At 39.4% G+C, this 25740-nt stretch overlaps 1 protein-coding gene across 1 annotated transcript in view; it reads right to left on the bottom strand.

Moving 5' to 3' along the window:
- TSHR (thyroid stimulating hormone receptor) overlaps positions 1 to 25740 on the bottom strand; it is a 160722-nt gene that overhangs the window by 5689 nt on the left and 129293 nt on the right. Inside the window, exons 8-9 of the mRNA XM_012476909.3 lie at positions 22954 to 23031; positions 1225 to 1413 (exon numbers count right to left, since the gene is read on the bottom strand). Of these exons, the coding sequence (XP_012332332.2) occupies positions 1225 to 1413; positions 22954 to 23031 (267 nt within the window). The remainder of the gene's footprint in view (positions 1 to 1224; positions 1414 to 22953; positions 23032 to 25740) is intronic.

Below are 25740 nucleotides of genomic sequence, written 5' to 3'. Positions count from 1 at the left end.
CAGGCTGGAGTACAGTGGCACAATCTCAGCTCACTGCAACCTCTGCCTCCTGGGTTCAAGTGATTCTCCTGCCTCAGCCTCCCTAGTAGCTGGTATTACAGGCACCTGCCACCATGCCCAGCTAATTTTTTTTTCTTTCATTTTTAGTAGAGACGGGTTTCATTGTGTTGGCCAGGCTAGCCTTGAATTCCTGACCTCAGGTGATGTGCCCGCCTCAGCCTCCCGAAGTGCTGGAATTACAGACATGAGCCGCCACGCCTGGCTGCCATACTGGCCTTCTTTATATGGCTGTTTTAGTTTCTGCCCTCACACCAGGATCTGATATTTTCTGACTCCAATTACGCGTGTAGAAAGCCAATCAGTAAATATGTAGAAGCTGAGGGGGACCGAATAGACATAATGAAGGTGGATTAGGAGAACAGGAGACTGTACAATACACAACGGGGGAAATAATGCAGAGTAAAAGTGGAAAAGTAAAAGAATCAAAGCCTGGAGAGAAAATGAAGGCCATTCCTCCTTTGCAGGCTTATAAGCAGCCTGATGTGCACAAAATATATTATTGTTAATATTAATGAAGATCTTATACTATTCCATTCCATTCCATTCCAGTGTTTTCCATTTAGTTTCTCATTTAATCTTCTCAAAACTCCTATGAGTGATAGCATTACGATCTCCATTCCCAAAGACTCAGAGTGGTTAAGTAAACTAGGCTTGGGATAACACGGCTTGAGAAATGGCAGAGCTGCGGTATGAACCCAGCTGACTTCAAAGCCCGCAGGCATATAACCAGTGAGCTGTGACATTTGCAAGGCCCAAACCGATCAGGTAACCCAACTGTTTGTGTTGTTTATAAGTCTGTTCTCATGGTTGTGGCATCTGGCAATATGTGTTGCAGTATCTACTTATGAATTGTACCTGGAAACCAGAAATCATGTCTGCATAACCTCTACAAGATTCTATGAGACCTGGTGTGTTTCTCTCTCCTGTGCCATCTATTGTCCCCTCTGCTCTACAGTTATCCAATGACATTGGCCTTGTTTCTCTGCTGCACCCACTTTGGGTCCACAGGGTCATTGTGTCCCATGGATTTCCTGTTTCATATGGATGCTTCCAATTTCCTCTCCACCTGGATTTCAAACCATGAAGCGTCTTCCCCAAAACAAAGAAATGAATTCCACTTCCACCGAGGTCTTTTGTCATTTATGCCAGGTCCCTGCCACTTACCCTCTGATTTTCTTCCGATTCTTAAAAGCACAGCAGTGGCTTGGATAAGAAAGGTCAGCCCGTGTAAGGTGAAGGAAACTCAAGGAAAGTGGAAGTTTCTTAAGAGTCCAAGTGTTTCTTGCTATCAGTTCCTTCAGGTGCTCCAGGCCTTTGGATGGAAGGGCAGTGACACTGGTATGAGACACGTCCCTGGGAGGCAGAGAACAGAGAAATGCAGAGAGACAGTGAGCAGCCAGGGCCTTCTCAGCCTTGGCCAGAAAGTCAAACAGGTCCGAGGTTAATGGAGAGATGACATGCTCCTTTCTTCTACTAAGTACATAAGCTGAGCTCCTGGTCTAAGGAGGGATATTAGGCTTCTAAGTCTGTGTTACAGAACTCCTTGGAATTCCAGTATCTAGCAATACAAACGCTATTTCCACGGTCGTTTTATTCTATTCATCGCAATACATGCAAACTCTTGGAATCAGAGAGAGAAGCCAATTTTACTCTGCAACGTGCCACCATATTAACTATGAAAGGGTCTCATGAGGCAAGAGAAATAAAACAGAACAAAGACGAAGGGGTCTATTTGCTATCAGTCTCTGTGGAGACTAGAGTTTGGGGACTGATAAACTGCTCACTGATACAAATCAACACCAGTATCATGAAAACCTGATAATGAGGCAGACCTCGGAGTCATAACAAGTTATATTGGGAATTCAGGACTGACCACAATTCCCCCGCCCTTATCACTCCAGTATCTTTAGAAGACTGTAAATCCACTCTTGGAAGGAAAACTCAAGTATTTATATTAACAATGTGAAATCAGATTCAAATCACTTCTGAGAACAGTGGGGCTGGGGGCTGGTGGTCAGACTAGGAACAATGTAGACATCAGTGTTAGTTACTAAAATAGAATTAATTCATAGCATGAGTGTGGCATTCTCTGCTCTTTTCTGAATCCTAGAGATTCCGGGCTCCATGTCTTGCTCCATCATTTTTATTGGCACCATTAGCAGCCTGAATAAGGCCATCAATATTTAACCTAACATCCCTCCTATTTTATATTTTGTCAATTAAAGTATTCCTTATAGAAGATAATTCCATTAAACATATTTAATACAATTAATAGTATCCGATTAGCGAGTGAATTCCATCATTTACAATTTCTTCCCCCATATCATTGTAAGTGGACTTAGCTGGGATTTACATTCTCCAGGTTGAAGGCCGTCAGAACTTGCTACTGTTTTTTTGCAAACATGAAGTTCATGTATTAACCCCATTCTTGCCACAAGACTGTGACTCTTGTGAGGAAAGGGTTGGTGCGGTTACTATTTTGTTTTGTATTTAATTTAAAAAATTATATAATCTAGCATTTCTCAAACTTGCCTGGTGGTAAGAATTACCCTTGGCACTTGTTCCTATATTTTCCCCAGGTGATTTTTAACACTAGGCAAGTGCATTTGTAAACTGGCATAAACAAACACCTTTGTAGTTAGTGAGAGAGTGGAGGGACTTTTGAGCCGGACCTAAGCACAGTTGTGAAGCAAATGAAACTGGGTTTTGCTCTCCTGCCTCATCTGTCCTTCTGAGGCTTGTCTTTCTCTTTTAGCGCTGTCTTCAAGGTGTGGCCATCTTTCAATTCCAGCTTTCTGGAAGCAATTTAGGTTGCTCTTCCCAGCGATGTTTTCATGTCAGTGAAACGGGAGAGCATCTCATGGGCTCATTTCCCTGCTTTGTTGTCTGCTAGATACACTGATTGTGCATCTTCATCTGAAAGAGTTGATCCAAGCAATGTCACTGCATTTTAATACGTATTTCTTGAGAAAACATGATAGTGATGATTTTAGTTACTGCTTGACAAAATACCCCAAAACTAAGCGGCACAAATCAACAATCTTTTTATTATGAGCATAGGTTTTATGGATCATGAATCAGAACAGGGAATGGTGGGAATAGGTTGTCTCTGTTCTGTGATGTCTGGGGCTTCAGCTGGGAAGATCTGGAGTCTGGGGTGACTCAATGCCTCAGGGGTGGGATTATCTGCAGTTTCCTTCACTGGCATATCTGGTGCCGGGGCTGATGTGACTCAAAGACTGAGCTCAGCTGAGACTATTGCTGTGGCCACTCCATGTGGCTTGGCCTTCCCACATTACGTTAGCCAGATTCTGAGAGAAATAGCAAATTCAAGGGCAGAGGATGTAGAGTCCACCTCTTAATGGGAAGAGTGTCAAATAATTCGGTGCCTTCTTTTAAAACTGCCGTAATGATCTAAGTGATGGAGAGACCATTGAGGCAGATGATCTGGGGGAAAATTGTCAGTCCATCACTCTGCAAATGAGCATTTCTAGTCTAAGGATCGCTCTGGACCAGCATCAGAATCACGTGTAATACAGATCGATACACATCCCAGACCAAATGAATTATAATCCCTGTTGGTGGAGCCTGGGAATCGGCATTACTTAAGATGCTCTCCAGGTGATTCAGGTGATTCAGAAGCTGGTTTCCATCCTCAAAGCATTTTTATGAAGCAGGCAGATACTAAAATTCAGACAAAGAAATAAGGGATGTTGTGTCCAAAGAGATACAGTGAACGAAGGGTGGAGTCGTAACTCTTATTTGGGTCTAGAGCTCTCAGCTTCAGTGTCCTAGGAGCTAGCCTTCACTTTCAGGTCTTTGGAGTCTTTGAACACAGATCCAGGTGCAGTAACTCTCCAGGGACTCGTTAGGAATCTGGGAGGGAAGATTTGATTCCAAAGTCTGTCTGAGTATGTGTAATGAGCGGATCCCAGGTGTCCTCTAAGTTGGGTCCCAGTCGGGCTGAACTGGGAGGGTGCTTTGACAGGCAAGGAGAAAGTAGGCGCTGGGAAATGTGGATAAACCTTATGACAAAAACATTTGTCACATAACGGGTGCTTGGCATATGGTAGGTGCTCAGTAATTGTTAATTCCCTCCTTGTCTTAGTTTGAAGTTTATCTGAGCTCAAGCCAAAAGCAATGAAGCTGGCAAATACAGCTCCAGTCCAGACCTCAACTTGTATATGCAACTGCTTATTTGATATCTCCACCTGGATGCCTCACAGGCGTCTCCAACTTAACAGGTCCTTTCAAAATGGAGCTTTTTATCCCTTGCCCTCAGCTCAACCTGCTCCTCCTCTATTTTACCCCAGCAAGGCAATTGACACTCTCATCCACTTGACTGCTCAAATTAGTAACCCTGGAATCACTACAACATGTTGGATTTCCTCAAGACCACTGTCTCCCCCAACATTTAATCTAGCAATACATCTATGATTCTGAACACCAAAGGAATCTCAAATCCATGTATTTGCATCTCCAATGTAAGCTTTCTAGTTCAAGCTAACAATTATCTCTTTCTGTAATATCTTTCCTGTCTACTTTTATTCTTTTTCAATCCATTCCCCACATAGTAGCCAGATAATTATAACATATGAACTGAGTAATGCCACTTTCCTGCCTAAAGGCCTACAGTGACTTCCCAATGTACCGTGAATAACATCCACGCTTCCTACCACGCCCTTTAAGGTTTTGCAGATCTAGCACTGGACTACCTTTCTAATCTCATCTCAGAGCTCTAAGGCCACTTACAGACAAAATTAGAATCTATTATCTTGAAGACATCTTAATCCCTACTTCTCACAGTTGTAAGTGTCCATTAGGAACGCTGCACCTGAAGTGCTCCAGTGGCACTCCACCCACACTACCTCTGTACTTACAGGGTCAAGCAGGGGGCACAACTGCCTTTTTTCTTTTTTGATTAACCACCCTTGCAGTGATCTGCAGTTTTAATCAGTCTTGTTGTTATCAGACAGAAAGGTAGGAGCTCCTGTAAACTTCCCTATGGATCTAGCATTGCCTCTCCACTCAAAATAGCTCAAATGATTCTTGCCTTAAAGCTTACTGGAATTTCTTTATTTCTTGTCTTCCACCTACGATTTTCCAGGGCTTGAGGCTTTAATGTCCTTGTGGAGTCTCTCTTGCCCTTGCTCTACGTTCATGCCATGAATATTTACACAACATGAAATTGTTCTGAAACCACCACACCCCCACCCTCCAATCAGATGTCGGCCCAGCTATTTGCACATCTACAAATACTTGTTGAATAGTGAGTCACATTTGATAGTCTTCCAATTCTGGAGTTGATGGGAGAATAAATCTCAGGCTGAAGAGATTCTCAAACTCAAAAAGTCAGGAATCATTTTGAGTTATTTAAGGCTGTATTTTTTTCCCACTCACCCAAAGTTTTATTTGATTACTTCAAATCCAGGAATTTAAATAGTGTACCTTCTTTCCTAAAATAAACCCATCAACATGTAATATTTTTTTCTATGTGAGAAGAATATAAAGAGTTGTTATGGGTGATGAAGGGGTCTGAAATCATTTGTGGGTATAGCCATATGGTTAGAAACCTACAAACTGGAGGGCTTCCCTCTGTTTTGTTGACTCTGGCACTCTGTTCAAAGAGCTCATCAGCAATGGGCACTGAACTCCATGAGAATTTGTCTCTAGCAAGTATTTACTCGCAAATCAGAATGCAGCCGAGCTGAATCTGGCAGATGGCTTGAAGTCTAATTGCCTAGGTCGTGGGAATAATCTCGAGGTAAGTGTCTAATGAAAGTAGTAAGACCTAAATTTGGAGAGAGTGAGTCCTGCAGTGTTACATACAGAGAAGAATTTCATGAGATTTTAATGATGTCAGGAAAGAAAAGAGCTAACTATGTTTAATGCCATAGGAAGAGCAAATTGCACCTCAAAAGCAATTACGTACTCTCGTATCCCCAAACATTGGAACAATTTTTATTTTTTGACAGATATTTTGTCATTATTATTTAAGAATAACTTTTGATGAATTCAATTGCAAATTAAAGAAGCACTAATTGGCTTGCCAGTGTTCCAACAGCAATTGCAAGTGTCTTTTCCGTTTGCTTGTCATGAAAGTAGCTTTTCCCCAAGGTCAACATGTGGAAATTGTTCTATTATAAATGTGCAGTTCCATTTGTAAATTGGTAGATGAAATGCATCTAAGAGCAGGAAGATTAGTTTACTGCTTAAAATACAATGTAATTAATTTATTAATACTGAATTTAAAAATCAGTTAAAGGTTTAAAAGGTATAAATTCAAGACAGCAAGCTTGTCTATGAATATATTTAAATAATTTAGAAATGCAATCTGCATTTATTTAGCAAGTACAGAATGTATTGATTGCTGTCTGTGTCTCAAGTATAGTTCTAGAAGCTAGGCCTATAGCAGTAAACAGGCTCTCCTCATGCTTATATTCTAGTGGAGAAAAAGGGAATTACAATGAGAGATGAAGGGACAGAGTCAGGGGAGGCCTCATCGAGGAGATAGTTGAGGAAATGTCTAAAGGAGGTGAGGGAGACAGCCAAGATTGGGAGATGGCAATCTGGGGCAAGAGCATTGCAGACCAAGGGACCAGCAGTATAAAGACTGTGAGGAGTGCACCTGGTATGTTTGAGGAAGCAAGGAGGCCAATGTTGCTGGTGCTGAGACATTGAGGGCATAGAACATGTGAGAGAAGTCAGTGAGGTGTTAGGAGCCAGATCGCGAGTGGTCCTGTAGGCTGTCAAAAGAACATTGCATTTTCATCAAAGTGTGATCAAAAGGATGCAGAGGAATGGCATAATCTGACTTATTTTAAAAGGATCATGCTGGCTGCTGCTTTGAAAGTAACCAAAGTAAGCAAGGGGCAGAAACAGGGAGACCAAAAATAGAGAGGATGGTGCCTTGGACCAGGGTGGTAGCAGTGGAGATACTGAAAATGGTTGGAGTTTGTATACATTTGAAAAGTAGAGCCATTGGGACTTTCCGATGGATTAGATATGGGGTGTGTGAGAAAGAGAAGAGGTGAGAATGACTCCAAGATTCCTAGTCTGCGGCTGGGAGAATGGAGTTGCCATTTCCTGAGATGGGGAAGGCTGCAGGTGAGGCAGGTTTGGAGGGAATGATCAGAAGTTCAGTTTTGGGCATGTCAAGTTTGAGATGCCCATTAGACATCCAGATGGTGATGTCAGGCAAGCAGGGTTTTGTGAGTCTGGAATTTGGGAGAGTTGTCTGGACTGGAGATTTCTACTTGGGTACCATAGGTATTAGGTAAAATCATACAAGTAGATGAGGTCACCAAGGAAGTGAATGAAGATATAGATAAAAAGAATATCAAAGATGGATCCCTGGGGCACACCAACATTAAGAGATCAGGAAGAAGAGGAAGAGCTAGAAAAAGAGAGTAGGAAGGAGAAATCAGAGGTATGGAGAAAAACCAAGAGAGAGTAGTGCCTTGGAAGCCAAAAGAAGAATACATTCCAAGGAGGATGGAGTCAGCAACTGAGTCAAATGCTTCTGAAATGAGTACTAATTGGCCATTTGATTTAGCAACTGTGAAAGTCACTGTTGACCTTGCAGAGAGTTATAGTGGCATGGTGGAAAGTGAAAACCTGATTGGAGTGAGAATAACAGAAATGGGGACGGTTCCTGCAAAATGGCACAGATAAATAGGGCAGTAGGTGGAAGCAGATATGAAGGAAGGGATATTTTAAAATTAAAAATATTTTAATCTTTTCCTAAAAAGTAAGGAATCTTTTAAAAATAAATAACATCTAAAACAATAACTTTTTAAGGCCATATAATATTCTATCAGTTTTCCAAGAAAGGCAAGGTAGTTCTTACCTTGTTTAAATCAGATCCAAATAAACCCAAATATGGCATCTGATTGATGCCTCTTAGGTTCCTTTTAATCCATATTTAAGAAATACTGTTTTAAGATGGAAGAAACTACAGCATGTTTACACACTGATAGGAGATAATCCAGTAGGGAGGGAAATACAGATGACTAGGGAAGAAAGGAGTGGATTGCTGAAGTGATGCCCTTGAGTTTTTGAGAGGGGATGGGATCTAGGGCCCCGGTGAAGGGGCCAGCCTTAAATAGTGACTTAAAATACAGAAGAGAGGAGAAGGGATGTAGGTGTAGATGCAGGAAGATGGGCAGATGTGGTAGTGGGACATGAGGAGTTCTCTTTGGATTGATTTTATTCTCAATGAAATGAAAATCAAGGTGATCAAGTGGACATGAGAATGAGGGAGAGGACTAGAGAACTGAAGAGAGGGGAGGCCGTAGGACATGGTCATCCAAGAGAGCGGGAGATGGAATGGGGAAGTGGGATGTGATTACTGTGCAGCATGTACAGCCAGCTTGGCGTGAATGATTTAAAGTGAAACCACTTGCCATGCTCAGCTGCAGAAGCCCAGGCCTGCAGCAGGTGGGTAGTTAGACCTAACCAGGGTTGGGCTTGGCCAGGAGAGGCTGATGAGACGGAGAGACTGATGAGACGGAGAGGCAAGGTCATTAATTGGCTGCACGTACTAGTTGGTGTTTATAATGATGGAACATGGCATTTAAGCTGCATAAGGAGAGTGAGGATATGAGGGAGGTGAGAGACAGTAAAATGTTAGTAATGGACTGTAGATCTTGGCAGAACCAAAAAAATGGAATGATTAATGTATCCCAAGGCAAGAGACAGAAAGAGAACAGGATGTTTAAGATTAAGGTTATGGAGGCTTTGTAGTCACTGGTCATGACAGGCCTAGTGAAGTCTGGAGGTACAGTGGAGGGCAGGCTTGTTGGAGGAGTGGAGCTCAGAGGTCAAGGTATAGGAAAGATAATCCATGTGGATATTGAAATAACCAAAGTTACGACAACAGTTTTGGAGGGGAAAAAAAAACAGTTTATAAATGGTTTGGGACTGACCTCTGTTTCAGTCATCCTCTGGGGGTCTTGGAGCATATCCCCCATGGGTAAAGGGCATACTACTGAGGCAAATGTCTAGAATGTCAGATGGTAATAAGCATCATGGGGAAAAATAAAACAGGAAAGTGGGATGAAGAGTGGTGGGCAGCTTGCAAACTTAAATAGGGCATTCAGGGAAGACCTCAATGAGAAGCTTACAATTAAGTAAAGACTTGAATCAGGTGGAGGAGTCCACTGTGGCTATCTGGAGAGAGAGCTCTCTGGCAGAGGAAACTACTAGTGGCCAACCCATGAGATGGGAACATGCCGTGTGTCCTATTCAGAGTGGCTGGGGTAGAACCACGAGGAGGAAAGAAATAGGAGGTAGGATGAGGGACTACGTGGCATGCGTGGGAGACGCGTGGCATCATAGGCCTTTGAAGGTTACTTGTGAGGACTTTGTTTTTTTAAAAATGAAGATGATAAACCACTGGAGGCTTTTAAGCAGAAACTTAAGAAACGATCAAGTCAAGTTGCAGAATTACAAGAGGTACAAGAATAATCCTACATAAAAGGGGTTGTTGACCTGATGTACTGGGAAGAGATCGTGTTTTGGAGTTAGTTAATATTGAATTTCTATGCTAGTATTTCCCTTATGGCCAAGTGACCTCTGGGGACTTACCTGATATCTCTGCACCAGTTTCCTTATTTGTTGAATAGGAATAATAATACTTTCTATTGAATAGTTAGGCCCAAAGTGATAGACTCTCTGTAAAGAACCTAGCACAAAGCTAATGCTCAAAGCTGACTTATTATTAATAAGAAAAATTGTGTCTGACTATTCAGATGATTGATTGGAAATTATGAATCTTTTCTCAAAGTCTGTGTGTACAAACAAAAAAATTGCTTTATAACTCAGATATTACTGTTATCATTTCTTTTAAGCCTATATTTTCCATGATCGATGAAATCTTTTGAAGTTTGCTATTGCAACATAATGGATTCTGCAGTGGAAAATTGCCATATCCTGTAATTTGGTGAGTCAGCATTTTACCACACAGTGACAAGAGGAAACCAGGGCAATTTTTAGTCCATTTTCACACTGCTGATAAAGGCATACCAGAGACTGAGTAATTTATAAAGAAAAAGAGGTTTAACAAACTCACAGTTCCACATGACTGTGGAGGCCTCCTAACCATGGGGGAAGACAAAGGGCATGTCTTACATGGTGGCAGGCAAGAGAGGGAATGAGAGCCAAGTCAAAGAAGGAACCCTTTATAAAATCATCAGATCTTGTGAGACTTATTAACTACCATGAGAACAGCATTGGGGAACTGCCCCCATGATTCAGTGATCTCCCACTGGGTCCCTCCCACAACATGTGGGAATTGTGGGAGCTACAATTCAAGATGAGATTTGGGTGGGACACAGCCAAACCATATCAACTGCCAATAGTCAGATGCTGAAACACAAGCATAGCCTTCTTCTCAATGTTGCATTCCCTCCCTTTTCAACCTCACAACCCCTACACACACTCAAAATGATCATCACCATAGTGACAAAAGGGTCGGGCTCAATGCTACTTGTGAAGGATAAAAGGTTCACTTTTTTTTTTAAGTGTTTATTTCTTTTAGACTCAGAGACAGAATGTAATTAACAAAATGGATTTCCATGTCCTGGCAGAGATAGTGTGTCAGATGGCAATGCTTCATTATTTCCTCCCACCTGTTCCAGGAGTAAACTCCCGGAAGAGTGAAAACATTTAGTACTCATCCATATTTACTTGGGAGGAATTGTGTGCTAATTCTATATGCTAAAAACTGCTTTTTGTGTTTCTGTTTGTAGGTTATTTATTCAAAAATTTAATCCAAGGTTGATTTACACCTCTCATTATTTAGCCTGTTGCCAGCGTCCTCTAATTAATTGTAAAATCACAAGTAAAACCTGCTACAGAACATAGTACACCTGGCTTTTGCCTTTGCTATTTGGTCCTATACAATCTTGTTTCTCTTCTTTCATTATACAGATAATTGAGACGATATGGGCAAAATCATCAAAAATTGAGAAAGTAGTGTGGAGAAGTCAGAATCTTGTGGGGTTTGAAAGGTTGAAATCAAATTTATGTAAAAATAGCACAGAGCCTAGCAGGCACTCACTAAAAGGTAGAGTTATTTATACATAAATTGCAAAGAAGGAGCAGTAGAGAAGTAATTATGGTCCTACTTGCTCAACAAAGAACAAACTTCAGATTCTTTACCGTTAAGAGCTCTTGGCTAAGGAGGGATAATTGGTTAACAAAATGGTTCAGAATTTACAAGGTTTAGAGCATTCTGGCAGCATTGTTTTTCTAGGATTCATTCTCAGCAAAAATTCTTTTATGTTCTACAAGTTTTTAACAAGGTAAAAAGCCCTTGCTTAAGTAACTTTGGCAAAACCATACTAAAGAAATAGTTCATGAATTTGTGAATTATTTTTAGAGAAGAAAAGCTACTTAGTTTACTGTTTGGCCAGGCATAGATAGGAAACATTTACTCGGACTGAATCCCCTGATGTAAAATGTATGACCATTTGAGGCCATTGCGCTAGAGAGTGGCTCCCGGTGTTTTGGAGAACTTTTATTTCGGGGATGATAGTAGTTGCACTTTCAGTTGGTTGAAGAAGTACAAAGGTGCATAGGATTTTGAGGATCTCTGCTCTAACTGCTTTATCCCTCTCCCACCAGCAGGCAGCCCACTAACTGGGGACTGCTCTATAAGTGATTTCTTAATAGTTATGAAAGTAACCCCGCCAAAATAGATTTCTGTGATTTAAAGTATTAATTCTTTTTTCTCATATTAGTGGCTATGGTACTAGGAGATGCTACAGATCAGTAAATTAGGATTTTGGGGGAAACCAAGTATCCTGAGTTGTCAATGTGACTCTTCTGTTCTGAAAATTCCTAGGGCTGAAGCAGACCATTCCCTGTTCTTGTCAAGAAGTCAGCATGCACACTATTCTAGAAAGATCATTGCCTACTTTCTCTCTTCAGATTCTTTCATGATCTTCTCGTGGTCCCTTTGCTGTGCCTCTGGAGATGTGGGTGTGTGATTTAGGAGGGATGACCTACTTTTGTTGCTTCCCCAACAGTTCAGCTCCTCCAGCATGGGTCTGGCTCGGTGCACAAGCTAGGTAGTGCAAGACGTCAGTTTGTCTTGTGTTTGCAATTCATTTCACAGTCGGTGAGCAGGGCAGCCTAGCATGCAAGCCTCTCTGGGTTTGCATCTGCAGGAGGTTCCCTTCTTATCCAAGACAGCTGCACCAACAGCTCCATTTGGTAAGCACAGAAAGAAAGTCAAGGAGCTCCAGGCTGATGAGGTATTTGGGTCTTGATTTCCCTCCCCTGAGAGGGGGAGATCCAGTCCCTGTCAAATTACCAGGAGGTTCAGATCAGCAGTCCCAGCTCAGTGGCTGTGACAGAGGTATCTAGGAATAATATAGTCAGGGCTGAGGTGAGTTGAGGGCCACAAACTTTAATAGGTTATGCAACTATTACTACTACTTCCACGGGGGCCATCCTTACCTGCTGAGTCAGATTAGGTAGTCCATAATATGATTTCAACACACCATTCCAACACTATCCTTTGGCTCAAATTATGTTATTTTTTTCCCCTCTCGACACATCCCATGTTTTCCTGTACACTTACCTTTATTTTCTCTCATAACTCTATCACTGTCTGTTACAATTCTGCCCCTCACCTGAAGCCCATCTCAAATACTATCTCCTTTAATAAAGCTTTCACTGATCACCCTAACTAGAAATGGCATGTTGAATCTCTAAATATCTCCTATGGCTCCTTTTAAATTAATCTTATGTTACAGTTACTTATTCACATTTCTCCTAAATTGATTGCACCTTTTTAAAGCAGAGGCTGTGTCTTATCCTTATAAGTACTGGAGCTCAGTAGGAGCATAGAAAAATGCCTGTGGAATAAGGGAGTAAATGGACCATTTGCACCAGGGTTGGCAGACAGTTGGTGGCCAGGACCAAAACTGATTTTATTTAGGTCAACAGTTTTATTCTGGAACACAATTGAATGATAAAAAGATAAAAATCCAATAAAAATGGGCAAAAGATTTGAACACTGGGTAAAAGAAAATACACAAATAGCTGACAAGTGCATGAAAAGATGCTCAACATCCTTAATAATCAGGGAAATATGAATTAAAACTGCAATGAGAGGTCCACTAGAATGACTAGAATTAAAAAATGACAATTACAAGCACTGGCCAGTATGAAATGCTCATACCCTGCTGGCAAGAATAGAAAATGAGACAACCATTTTGGAAAACACTGTAGTAGTATTTCCTATAAAGTATACATAAAGATGTATATATAGTAATAGAAATCTATCCTATGACCTGTCAATTTTACTATGAGATTTTTATATTAGAAAAATAGCATGCCTATGGGAGGTAGGGTGAGGCATGAGGGAACTTTCTGGGTGATGAAAATGTTCTAAGTCTTAACCAGGCTAGAGTAATATAGTTTTGTCAAAACACATCAACCTGTACACTTAAAAAACTGTATGTTATTATAGGTAAGTTATATTTAAAAAATAAGTTTGCTCAGGATAATCCTAGAAAATCATGTATTCAGCTGTGTTCTTCAGGCATGCTGGAAAGGACCCTGCCACAGATTTTCAGCCTCTTAATAGTATTATCTTGTGAGGGTCATAAAGAGTTTAAAACAAAAGAAAAAAAAAACCCAAGAAATATGACAGTGCCACGTCCCTTGAATTAATTTGATTAGCTAAAAGCAAGAAAAGTTTATTTTTGAAGTTAATACCTGTAATGCAAACCCAAGGATGTTGTTACAAAGATTTGCTCTTCTTAGGAGGTACTTACTCAACAATATGCTAAATGCTATATTAAAGTGGGTTATATAATTTAGAATTTAGAGAACTCTGATTATCATGAAAGGCATTGCATTTCAGTGTGTTCTTTCCTTTGAGATTAAAAACACCAAGAGCTTCTCTTTCAAAATAAGGTAAAGAGAAAACAAGGTAATCAAAACTGGAAAATATAAAAATGGAAAATGAGATTGCATCTCTTGATTAAAAATCAATCAGTAAAAAACATTATTATACTTCCAGGCTAAATTTAAAAGTCTTTTTTTAAAATCAGCAAATATTGGATAATAGATCTTTTGACTCTAGATATCGCACCTGTTTTAAATTAGATTATCTTTTGAGAAGTGACCTTGAAAAACACCGATTAATTAAGTGGGTAAGTTCGAATTTTTTTTGGTTGACTGTTAGAGATGACTGTATTCTCCCACAAAAACCTTTATGAGGCAGAAATATATATGGCATCTGATTCTCTTTTCTTTAGATGGAGTTTAAGATTTTCCAAGTTTGGCTTTTACAACAAATGGCAATGAAATCATGGCTATTTGATATTTAGTTACGACTCATCAAATATTTATTGAGCACTTACTGTCTTCTCTTTTGAGGCGGGAGGGTTATAAAAAGTGTAAGACACTGCTTATTTCCTCTGGGATCTTAAAATCTAATTATGGGAAGAAGATATGTGGGAAAAAATAATGAAGATTTTGACAAAAGATCAAGACAAGAATTAAAGAGATGTCACAAGTGCATGCATGATTAGTTAACAAATTCATTTTAAGACAAAAACTGTGCTTGGAAGTTCAGGAATGAGACTGGGCTCTCCTTTGCTCCTTCCTGACTTTCCTTCTATTGATCTCTTACATGCTGATTTCTCCATTGTCGTCTCTTCTTATGCTTTGTGGCTTTGTTTTAAAATTAAGTTTTAATTATTATTAAAATAATGCATGCACCTATTTTTAAAAAGCAAATTATACTGGAAGTTTGATAATATAAGAGGCAGCCCTCCCCTGTAGTCTGGTGTCTGATGTCTCAGAAGTAACCCCTTTTAACTTCTGATATTTTCTTCCATAAGTATAGGTATTTCTTGATTTATTGGTTTTAGATTGTATCCACTGACTCTCTACTAGAGAAGATGAGGATTTGCCTCTCTTTTATCATCCCTCACCCCCGCACATTTCCTCTCCTGACACACTCCTCTACTCTCCTGAAATAGTTTTATGACATGTTTGGTTAAACCCATATTCAGTATTTCGGTTATTGCAACTTTGCATACTGCACTTTCATTTCCTTTGTCATGCAACTTTTTTTTTTTTTTTATTTCCTATAAGATGTCCATCTGTCTCTCTCTTTTTATTTCGAAGTCTTGGTTTGAACAAACCTCTTGCTAAGTTTTCTACATGCTCCAATATTTTGTAAAACACCTCTAAAACCAGTTTTTCACACAATGAATTCCATCAAATAATCTATCAATCCTTTTTTTTGAGACGGGGTCCTGCTCCATCGCCCAGGCTATAGTGCAATGGTGCGATCTTGGCTCACTGCAGCCTTTGTCTCCTGGGTTCAAGCAATTCTCCCACCTCAGCCTCCTGAGTAGCTGGGACTACAGTCATGCGCCATCATGCCTGGCTAATTTTTGTATTTTTAGTAGAGACAGAGTTTCACCATGTTGACCAGGCTGGTCTCAAACTCCTGACTTTGAGGGGTCTGTCTGCCTCCGCCTGCCTCCACCCTTCAAAGTGCTGGGATTACAGGCAGGAGCCACCGTACCTGGCCAATCCTCTTTTATTTCTAGAAGACCTTCCTCTTGGAGCTGTTCTTTCTTCGGCTCTGATGTAGTTGTCATGTTCTCAAGACCCCTAGGATCTCCCTTTGTGATCATCCTGGGAATTCTATTTGCTTCTTTTCTGTGTTGATCACTGTTTTAACAAAGTTCGCATTTTTCTCTTTCCTGGTTTATGCTCCAAGAAAAGTAGAAGAGGAAATCAAGGTTTTGAGACTTTGCATGTCAGAAAATGACTTTATTTAATCAATCACGCTTGATTGGTAGTTTTTAAAAGACTTTCCCTTCAGAATTCAAAGGTGTATTCTTTCTGTGCTCTTCTTTCAATGTTGCCATTGAGAAGGTTGATGGCATTCCAGTTCTCCAGCCTGCATAGGTCACATGATTTATCTGTCTAGACGCCTTTAGTTTATTCTTTTCATCTCACTGATTTCATGTGTTATGATGTACCTTCATGCTCTCCCACTTTTTCTTTTGCCATATGGGTTCTCTGTGGGTCTTTTTATTCTGAAAACTCATTTTCTTTATTAATGAGAAATCTGCAACATTATTTTCTGTTTTAGTTTTTGTTTTATCTTCCTAAAACTTTTGTTAGTTGGGTTTTGGATCTCCTGGCTTAAATTTCTAATTTTCATATTTTTTCTTTCCTCTATTTCATATTTTTTTTTTTTTGCTCTCTTTACTGAGTGCTGTTTTTCACTTTATCTTTAACAACTTCATTTTTTGGCTTTGGCTTTCATATTTTTAATTTTCAAAAGCTCTTTTATTGTTTTCTGAATATTCCTGTATAAGGAAGTATTTTGTGCATGTTAAACACTGTCTCTCTGAGGATATTTGTTATAACTTTTATGAACGTTTTCTTGTGATTCTTGCATTGTCTCTGTTCCTTCCAAGTTCATTTTTCTGTTTATTCTAGTCCTTGTTTTTATGTCACCACTTCTATTCAACATAGTCCTGGAAGTCCTAGTTAGAGCAATTAGGCAATAAAAGTAAAAGGCATCAAAATCATAAAGAAAGAGGAAAAACTGTCTCTGAGTTCAGATGACATTATATCTAGAAAACCCTAAAGCCTCCACCAAAAAAACTCTTTGAACTAAGAAACAAATTTAGTTAAGTTACAGGATACAAAGTCAACCTACAAAAATCAGTGGTGTTTCTATAAATAAACAATAAACTATCAGAAAAATAAATAACGAAAACAATCCCATTTATAGTGGCATCAAAACAAAACAAAAAATAGAAATGAATTTAAACCCAGGAGGTGAAAGATCTATACACTGAAAACTACAAGACATTAATGTTTCTCATGTCAATGGCTTTCCTCAAAGGTCTGCTGGTTCCTGGCTGTCTGTTCTTGTTTGTGAGGGAGGCCTATGGGAAGCTCTGTGTATGGAAGCTTATTGGCTGGTGGGCATTACTATGGTGACTTTGGGAGACTATCAGTGATTCTTTTTGTAGTTTTTTTTTTCTTTCTTTTCCTTGGGCCTGTCAGCTTCTTCAGTACTCTCATCTCCTACTTGGAGGGTATACATTCTGAGGCCAATATTGTATGAGTTGAGTGGATAAGAGGATTGCTTTCTTACATTTGAGAATGTACATTTTCATATAATCCTGTTTTCAAAACAGTACCTGCCTTCTGACCCCAACTGTGCTTGTTATCCTTGAGTCTTGGTGATGACATTTTAACAGAAAGCAAATTCAAGTTTTCTTCTGGGATGAGTAAGAAGTAGTGCTTGACTGTGCAGAATGAGACTGACCAGCTTCAATGTCACCTATATTCTTATTTGCAGAACACTTAAGATTAAATTGATAAAATATTTCCTAGATTTTGTGATTTGAATTAGTTTGCATTTTATTGGTTTCATCCACGCAAGTACTTAGTGTGCAGCTCTCTCTTGGTTTCTGAAGACACTCGTCACTTACTCACATGATTGCCTCTCCTAGTCTTTGTCATTGAAAATTCACACTGTTTATTTATATTGTCTCAGAAGTACTGTCATTTTAATGTTTAAAAAAGGATCAGGGAAAATCACTTCGGTGGGGAGACTTCAGGAGTCTTAGTTCTATTCATTTTTTGAGATTTCCTCTGTACCTGTATCCCCTTATCAGCACCTACATGCCAAAGAGTCTCAAATATGTCTCTAGCCCTGACCTCTAGTGTGATTTTTACACTCACTTGTATCACTGCCTGCTTGCCCATATCACAGGACCTCAAACCACCTTTCCCTATCTCAGGAAATGGTGAGCTCATTCTCCTAACTGCTCAGTCAAAAATTGTTACAGTTCTCCTTGATTCCTTCCTTTCTCTTACCCCCATGTCGGATCCATCAGCATGTCATGTTGGCTTTACCTTAAAAAATACAGTCAGAGCCAGGCGCGGTGGCTCACGCCTGTAATCCCAGCACTTTGGGAGGCCGAGGCGGGTGGATCACGAGGTCAAGAGATCGAGACCATCCTGGTCAACATGGTGAAACCCCGTCTCTACTAATACAAAAAATTAGCTGGGCATGGTGGCGCGTGCCTGTAATCCCAGCTACTCAGGAGGCTGAGGCAGGAGAATTGCCTGAACCCAGGAGACGGAGGTTGCAGTGAGCCAAGATCGCGCCATTGCACTCCAGCCTGGGTAACAAGAACGAAACTCCGTCTCAAAAAAAAAAAAAAAAAAAAAAAAAAAAAATATATATATATATATATATATATATATATATATATATATATATATAGTCAGAATCAGATTATTTCTCATCATCTCCACTGCTACTGCCTTATTGCAAGCTGCCTTCATCTCATGCCTATATTATTTTGGCATACTCTAAGTGGTCTTCTTTCTTCCGTACTTGGTCTCCTACAGTTTATTTTCAACACAACAGCCGGCATGTTCCTGTGAAAATATGAGTCAGACTGACACGTCTGTGCTCAAAATGCTCCGATGGCTTCCCCTCCATCTAAAGAGCAAATCAAAAGACCTTCTGACGGCCTCTGAGGCCATCTGCAAGTTGATCTTTAACCCTGTCATCTTTTTGATCACAGCTTCTACTTTTTTCCCTGTGTTTACTTTATCCTGAGTGGAAATGGTCCCCCTGCTCTTCCTCAAACATGCCGGGTATATTCTCACCTGGGGGGTCTTTGCACTTGTCTAAAATGCTCTTTCTTCAGATTATCCCCAGGCCTGTCCCTTTGTTTCTTTCAGGTATTTTCTGGATTGCCACCTTCTTGATGAGAACTTTCACTCACTGTCCTTGAACATAGTGACCCTCCCCTATTGACAGCTCCCAATAAAGAGTCCCAAGCATCGCAAGTCCTCAGAAAATGCTTATTGTACATTTTCAAAGGTTGGCTAAGGAGAGTTTAAGCAGATTGATGGGAGTGGATAGGAATGACAGGGAGCAAGGGGGGAATTCCAGCTGGGTGAATGGCCAAATAAGAGCTAAGATATGATACCCAAAACTTAGAAATAATTCAAATTCTCATGATGAGCAGATTCATATCTCATGATGAGCAAATTGGCATGTGAGCAGATGATTTAACCAAAGGAGAAGATATATAGGACCCAGGACAGAACCCAATTTTGAGGAATGGTACAGTGAGCTAAAAAGAGAAATGGGGAAGGAGTGATCAGAGAGATTAGAACAGATCAGAATAATGAATATCAAAGTTCAGGAAAAAGTGAAAATAATCATAATGTCTAACATCATTGAGGATATGTTTATTTCCTTTATTATCTTATTTAAATTTTATTAGTTTATGTTATTCTGTTTTGACATGTGAGCAACTTGAGACTTGGGTCTTAAAGTTAGTAAGGGATGGGGCTGGGAGTCAACTCCAGGTATAACTCTGCATCTTTGTCACTTTCTACAACCTGGAATGCCACAAAAAGGCAGGGAAAGCATTTTAAAGCAGTTGCACAAATACTATTAACTTGGTGGGAGAGTCTTGTAGAAAATCTTGCCATAAATATAAAAAACAACTTCTAGGCAGTAGAAGTAGGTAGTTTAATTGACCGCTTCCAAAGAAGTAGAAATGGACACATTCCCCTGAGGACAACATGCTAAAATATCTTTAAAATATGATTGCTCTGTAAATGCCATAGTGTTTACAGAAGAATGCGTTAATTATTTGTTGGGTACCATATGAATTTCACAAATATTTATTAAGCTCATACTGTGTTTCAGGCATTATAATATGAATTAGAATTGTAGAAATATAATTCTGCCCTCTAGGATCTCTTGGAGAGATAAAGACATGTTACTGGTGCATTTTATATACATACATACGTAGATAGGTAGGTAGGTAGGTAAATAGATAGACATAGTGTAATGGTGTACAAAAAAGTAGTTATTTTTCCCCAAGAAGAAGGAGGTCCAAGAATGACTGCAGAGAGATCTTTACTTGAATATTAAAATGCCAGTAGGTGTTCATCAGACAGGTAAGATTACGGCAAGGTTTTCCAGACAGTAGGAAGAGTAAGAGTTTGGCATAACAGTATATGTAGGTTGGAGAATTAAGGGAGCTAAGAGGTTCAATATGGATGGACCACTGGTTAGAGGTGTAAAGTGGTATAAAAGACAAAGCCGAAGTTTGTAGCAGGGTCTTGAATGTCACACCAAGACCTCTATCCTGAGGGGAATGGGAGGCTGGTATGGGGTTTAAGATCCTATTGGCGTATAAACCCAAAGGGGTTTGGGGAGGGTGGATTTTAGAGGAACCAAGACTAAATAAAGGCAGGGGCCAGATTTGGAGACTCTAATCATCCAGACTACTGCTACTCAAAGTATGGTGCCCACTGGCCAATAGCTTCTTACCATCCAAGTACAAGAAGCATATGCTAGATGTAAGCCAACTACTTCAACTAAGTACACTGTTAAGTTTGGTTGACTTCATTTTCATGACAAGACTTTCTCCAAAAAAGAAGCTGTGCTTTGATGTACATCCTGGACAGCCACTTACCTTGTAATGAACTCACTTTGAGTGGTTCTGCTCTATACTATTGGTCTTCAAATTCTTTCAATCTCACATATCAATAAGTGAAAAATATTTGAGTGTGTATTTCTAACATATGAATAGTCATGAACCCTACACATGTATTCCTGTAATATTATATTATATATACTATAACACAATAGACATACATTTAAAAATAATGCAATGAGGATAAGCAATGTATTTTTTTAAAGTTTCATTAAAGCAAAAGCAATGTTATCAAATATGCTTAATTAGTTCTGAAAATTATTTTTAACCCTTTTGGCTATGGCTGTTCAAAGTCTGCTTCTGGTTTAGTTTATTTTGATTTTGGTTTAAATGGCTGTCCTAGTTGAAAAAATTTCCAAAGATGGGTATTTCGCCAAGAGTAGAGTAGGCTTGACTGAGTTTATTAAACTAAGATTCTCATTTTTCAGTCTAATTCGGTAATTAAATACATGTTTTTAATGAAATTTTATATTTTCTGATGTCAATCAGTTGTTTTTGCAAAGTGATCTGAAGGTGTTTCATTTGCACATTTTATACACATGGATTTTAAACCTTTTGCAACTCTGTATTATTTTCCTAGAGCCATGGTAACAAAATGCCACCGATTGGCTGATTTAAACAACAGAAATGTATTTTCTTACAGTTCTGGAGGCTTCAAGTCCAAAATCAAAGTGTCAGCAAGTTTGGTTTCTCGTGAGGCCTCTCTCCCTAGCTTTCAGGTGGCCGCCTTCTTGCTGTGTCTTCACGTGGCCTTTCCTCTGTGAGCACCCATGCCTGGTGTCTGTCTGTATATCCTAATCTCCTTGTCTTATGAGGCCACCTGTCAGATTGGCTTAGGGCTCACCTAAACTCATTTTAATTTAATTACCTCTTTACGGACCCTACCTTTAAATATAGTCACATACTAAAGTGCTAGAGGGTAAGGCTTCAGCATTTGAATTTAGGAAGATGGATACATAATCATAACAAACAATTTGAAAGATTTAAAAACAGGTTAAAATTCTATTTCTGATTTGAACCAAACAGAATTTTTATGGCATTCATCATTTTTATCAGGAAATCCACATAATATGTGAATGTTTCCAAATACTTGTTTCTAAAGCCTTTCTCTAAAGCATACATTTCTTTAAAAGAGCAATGACTTTTCTTATTATCTGGTGAAATAGTACCTTAATCTTGAAGAAGCAGATACAAAAGTGTTATTGAAAAATATCTTCCAGGTTAAAAATTACTGACAGGGACTTTATCACACAGAAAAGGTTAATACTTTTTTTCCCCCCACTTGTCTCCTTATAAAAAGAAAAACATATAATGCTTTTAAGTACTTTGCCATGAATTAACAGTGAACCCCACGTGGCACAGCAGATTTTCAAGATCACTCTGAGTCTATATGTTAAGAGAATAGGACCATAAACACACTTAACTGGGTGGATTCAATCTGAAAGTGAAATAAAATTGTCAAAGGTAAAAGAGTGAAGGTATCCAGTGCTTAGGACTGTGGATCACTCCCTTTTCTAGGAGGCATCCACCCCCTACCTGGCCCCTGAGGGACAGTGGCCATCTATAATTGAAAGATTAATACAACTTAATTTGTTCTTATTAAAAAATATAAGTATAAATAGAACCTCTAATGTTTCCTCTCACCCCTAACAGATTATCTTGTGCATCTCCAGGGTGCTGTGTTCCACTTTGGCAAGGGCTAGAGTGGATGCTCAATGATGAGATTCCAAACTGAGGCAAAACCAAGGGAATGAGAAAGGTTGTGATGATACAGACGCTCGAGGGAAGCAGAATCAATAGAACCTGATCACTGATTGGATGTGGGGATGTAAATCAAAGGAAATGCACAAATATGTATGTTTTCATGCTGTTTAAAAATGTCGTTATCCCATCATTCCCCATGATTGTAAATTCTTCCAGAAATGAGTTGAACTATCCTTTATATTCTTCCTTCTTTGTGCCAGGCATTGTGCAATGTGCATTCAGGCACATTTTCTCTGCAAAGACTAGTGTGCCTTCCATCTATTTGTGGACCTTGCATTTCAAAATGTTTCAAACAGCAGCTGTTCCATGAACAGAGCCTCTATGAGCACATACACCAAGGTGGCTGCCTGCTCAGGGATCAGGATGGCATACTGGAGCTTGGGGCCTTCTGAGTCTCAAAGGACAAGGACTTTCTTCTAAGACATAGCTTATACAGCCAGGAAAAGGGAACTTGCAGAAGCCTTTACCTGAGACAGCAACATTCTCTACCCCTGAACATAAGCTTCTCCCCTTAATATCTCCATCTGTTCCAAAAAAGTAAAACAAACAAACAAAAAGACTGAAATATTCTTTTGTATGTCTTACTCACAGCAAGGTTGGTCCACTGTATACTCCTCCAAATGCATCTTTGTCAATAACTGTCAGGTATTTATTCTTGTTTAGGTAACTAGAGACAGATGGCGGGCGGCGGGGAGAGAGAGAGAGAGAGAATGAATGAATTAGGTGATTTTAAGAAATCACACCAAATTAGTACAAATACCAGAATAAATGTGACCATAGTATTGACTGATTTCAAGAATTTAGAGGATATCTTGTCTTCTTCTGGCTTAAGCACTAGGAAATTCTAGGTTTCAACTGTAAAAAGTTTATGCACATTAATTACGGCAGAAGTTTTTGAAAATGAGGATGTTTATGATCTAGTTTGCATACCTAAATTTCTTAAAAGTTGCTTTAATTCCCTATTTTCCAGGCCAGTGGCAATTGTATTTTTTAATCTCTGTAATGCCAGTCCTCTTTTATACCAAATTTTGTTTCTTAGTATTAATTAATATTCCCATTTAATTTTGAAGACTAGGCTTAAATCAGGAATGGAATGAAGATGGTGAGGGTGGTGAGTGATGCTTAGAACTGTCAGAGATTCAGATCTTTTCTTTGGGTAAGATTATCAGATTTAACAAATAAAAATACAAGATGCCAGTTAAATTTGAGTTTCAGATAAACAATGAATAATTTTTTAGTAAAAACATTCCCCATTCAATTAAAAAATATTTATATTATAAGTTATCTGTTGTTGATCTGAAATTCAGATTTTATTGGGTGGCCTGTATTTTATCTGACAACCCTATTGTGTGTGTGAGGAGTGTTTAGGCAGATGAGATTACAGAGTATATCTTCCATGGAAGAGGTTTGATGGACACATTGGTCTTTCCATTTTAAAAACACACTGGATATTAGAGGGTAAAATATTTTTGGAGCATTCTAAGTTACAAAGTGATTTTAAAATAAAATTCCCTCCAAATGGATAAAAGCTTCCAAGGGTTTTGAAACTGGCCTTTTCCCCATAACTTTATTACAAAACAAAATTATCTAAAAAGAAGCATAGCATGTATATATCCTTGTTACAAATGCTCCCAATTTACACGTTTAGAATAACTCACAACATAACCTCATCGACTTAAACATTAGCAAGTGGCCACCTGTCGATGCAAAAAGAATATAGCAGAAACCCTTAGAAGGTCTGCTTAGATGTGGCAAATGCTTCCATTATTCTGCTTATGGGGTTTGCTCTTCATGTTGGAACATTTTTAAGGGCAATGGTTAACAATAATATTAAACATTTGGTCAGAAGGATTTCTTCTCCAGAGCCCTCACAGAGAAACTTCCCTCCTGGTTAACTGGACCCAGGCATGAGTCTTCATCAGAGCAGTGAGAGGAAGAAGAGTTTTACCAATCCCCAGTGCTGAAGTCTCTCCCTCTGGGCAACATGAGGGAATCACTAAATGATGAGTAAGTGCTGGGACTCCACACAATGACATGTCATAAATTGGCATATATTTTTGGGTCTTTCAATTTTCTTCTTTTTTTAAGATGGAGTCTCACTCTGTCACCCAGTCTGGAGTACAGTGGGATGACCTCTGCTCACTGCAAGCTCCCGAATTCAAGTGATTGTCCTGCCTCAGCCTCCTTAGTAACTGGGACTACAGGTACTTGCCACCAGGCCCAGCTAATTTTTGTATTTTTAGTAGAGATAGGGTTTCACCATGTTGGCTAGGCTGGTCTCGAACTCCTGACCTCAACTGATCTGCCCAACTCGGCCTCCCAAAGTACTAGGATTACAGACATGAGCCACTGCACCAGCCCAATTTTCTTCTTAAACAGAGATTGAGAACTACCTAATCTAAAGTAGCCATTACCATTTTTCCCCTATACGCTATTTCTTTCACAGCATTATCACAATCTATAATTATTACCTTATTTATTTACTTCCTTATTGTCTATCTCCCCAACCAGAATGAAAGTTCTGTGTCTACCCAGTGCCAAGTTCAGTATCTGTAACTAATTGTTGGATGAATGTGTGAATGAGTGAGAAAATAAATCAATATACTTTTTCATCAAGACAGTAAAGTGGGCAGTGTTAAACTCTTAGGGTGACACAGATGATTGCTTTAAAGAAAAAATAATGAAGAGTGAAAGAATAGAAGACTTGGTTTATGGTGTGGTGGCATTTGACTAACTGTTCTTCTTGAGGTAGTGATTTTTGAGGCATCTGGTTTACACACACCTCAAGGGTAGAGTCCAAACTTGGCCTCTTCTGGTAGTGGCTGAACACCCAGTGTTCAGGGCATCGTTAAGTGTGACACAGGGAGAGTCAGTAAGTCTCAAATACATTCAGAGACCTGGCTAAGATGCTGAAGCAGCCAATCTGTGCCTTCCCAATGGCTTCAATCATAGTCCCCACTTAATCATTGTTGGACTCTCCTTTAACCCACTAAGTCTTCAGAGTTCTTTTTGTCAGTGACACCTGGAGTGGGCAAAATCCACTTTGGAAGAAAACCAACAACTGCAGAGAAGATACTGAACGGCACGATTTTGTAAAAGGACAACTAAGCTCAGTATAAGGGCCGCACTGGCTTGCATCTCTTTTTGTATTCTCTGGGCAATGCAGCTTACAAATCACATTCTGTTCCCAGACTGTTGAAAATCAAGTGAGAGCCGGTGAGCTCATCTCAGTTTTTCCTCTTAATCTCTAACTGCTGCAAGTGAAATTCGGCTTGCTCTAATCATTAGAAATTATTGTAAAACCAAATTATTGCTTGTCCAATTCTGCAGTGTTTTCATCTGATATTTAATATACTCCTGAGGATAAGAAGCTTGG

The sequence above is a fragment of the Aotus nancymaae genome, unplaced genomic scaffold, assembly GCF_030222135.1.
Source record: "Aotus nancymaae isolate 86718 unplaced genomic scaffold, 86718_ANA_hifiasm-v0.15.2.pri h1tg000011l, whole genome shotgun sequence".
NCBI classification, from domain to species: domain Eukaryota; kingdom Metazoa; phylum Chordata; class Mammalia; order Primates; family Aotidae; genus Aotus; species Aotus nancymaae.
Note: the sequence above shows the minus strand (reverse complement) of the source record. Positions and strands in the feature narration are given on the sequence as shown.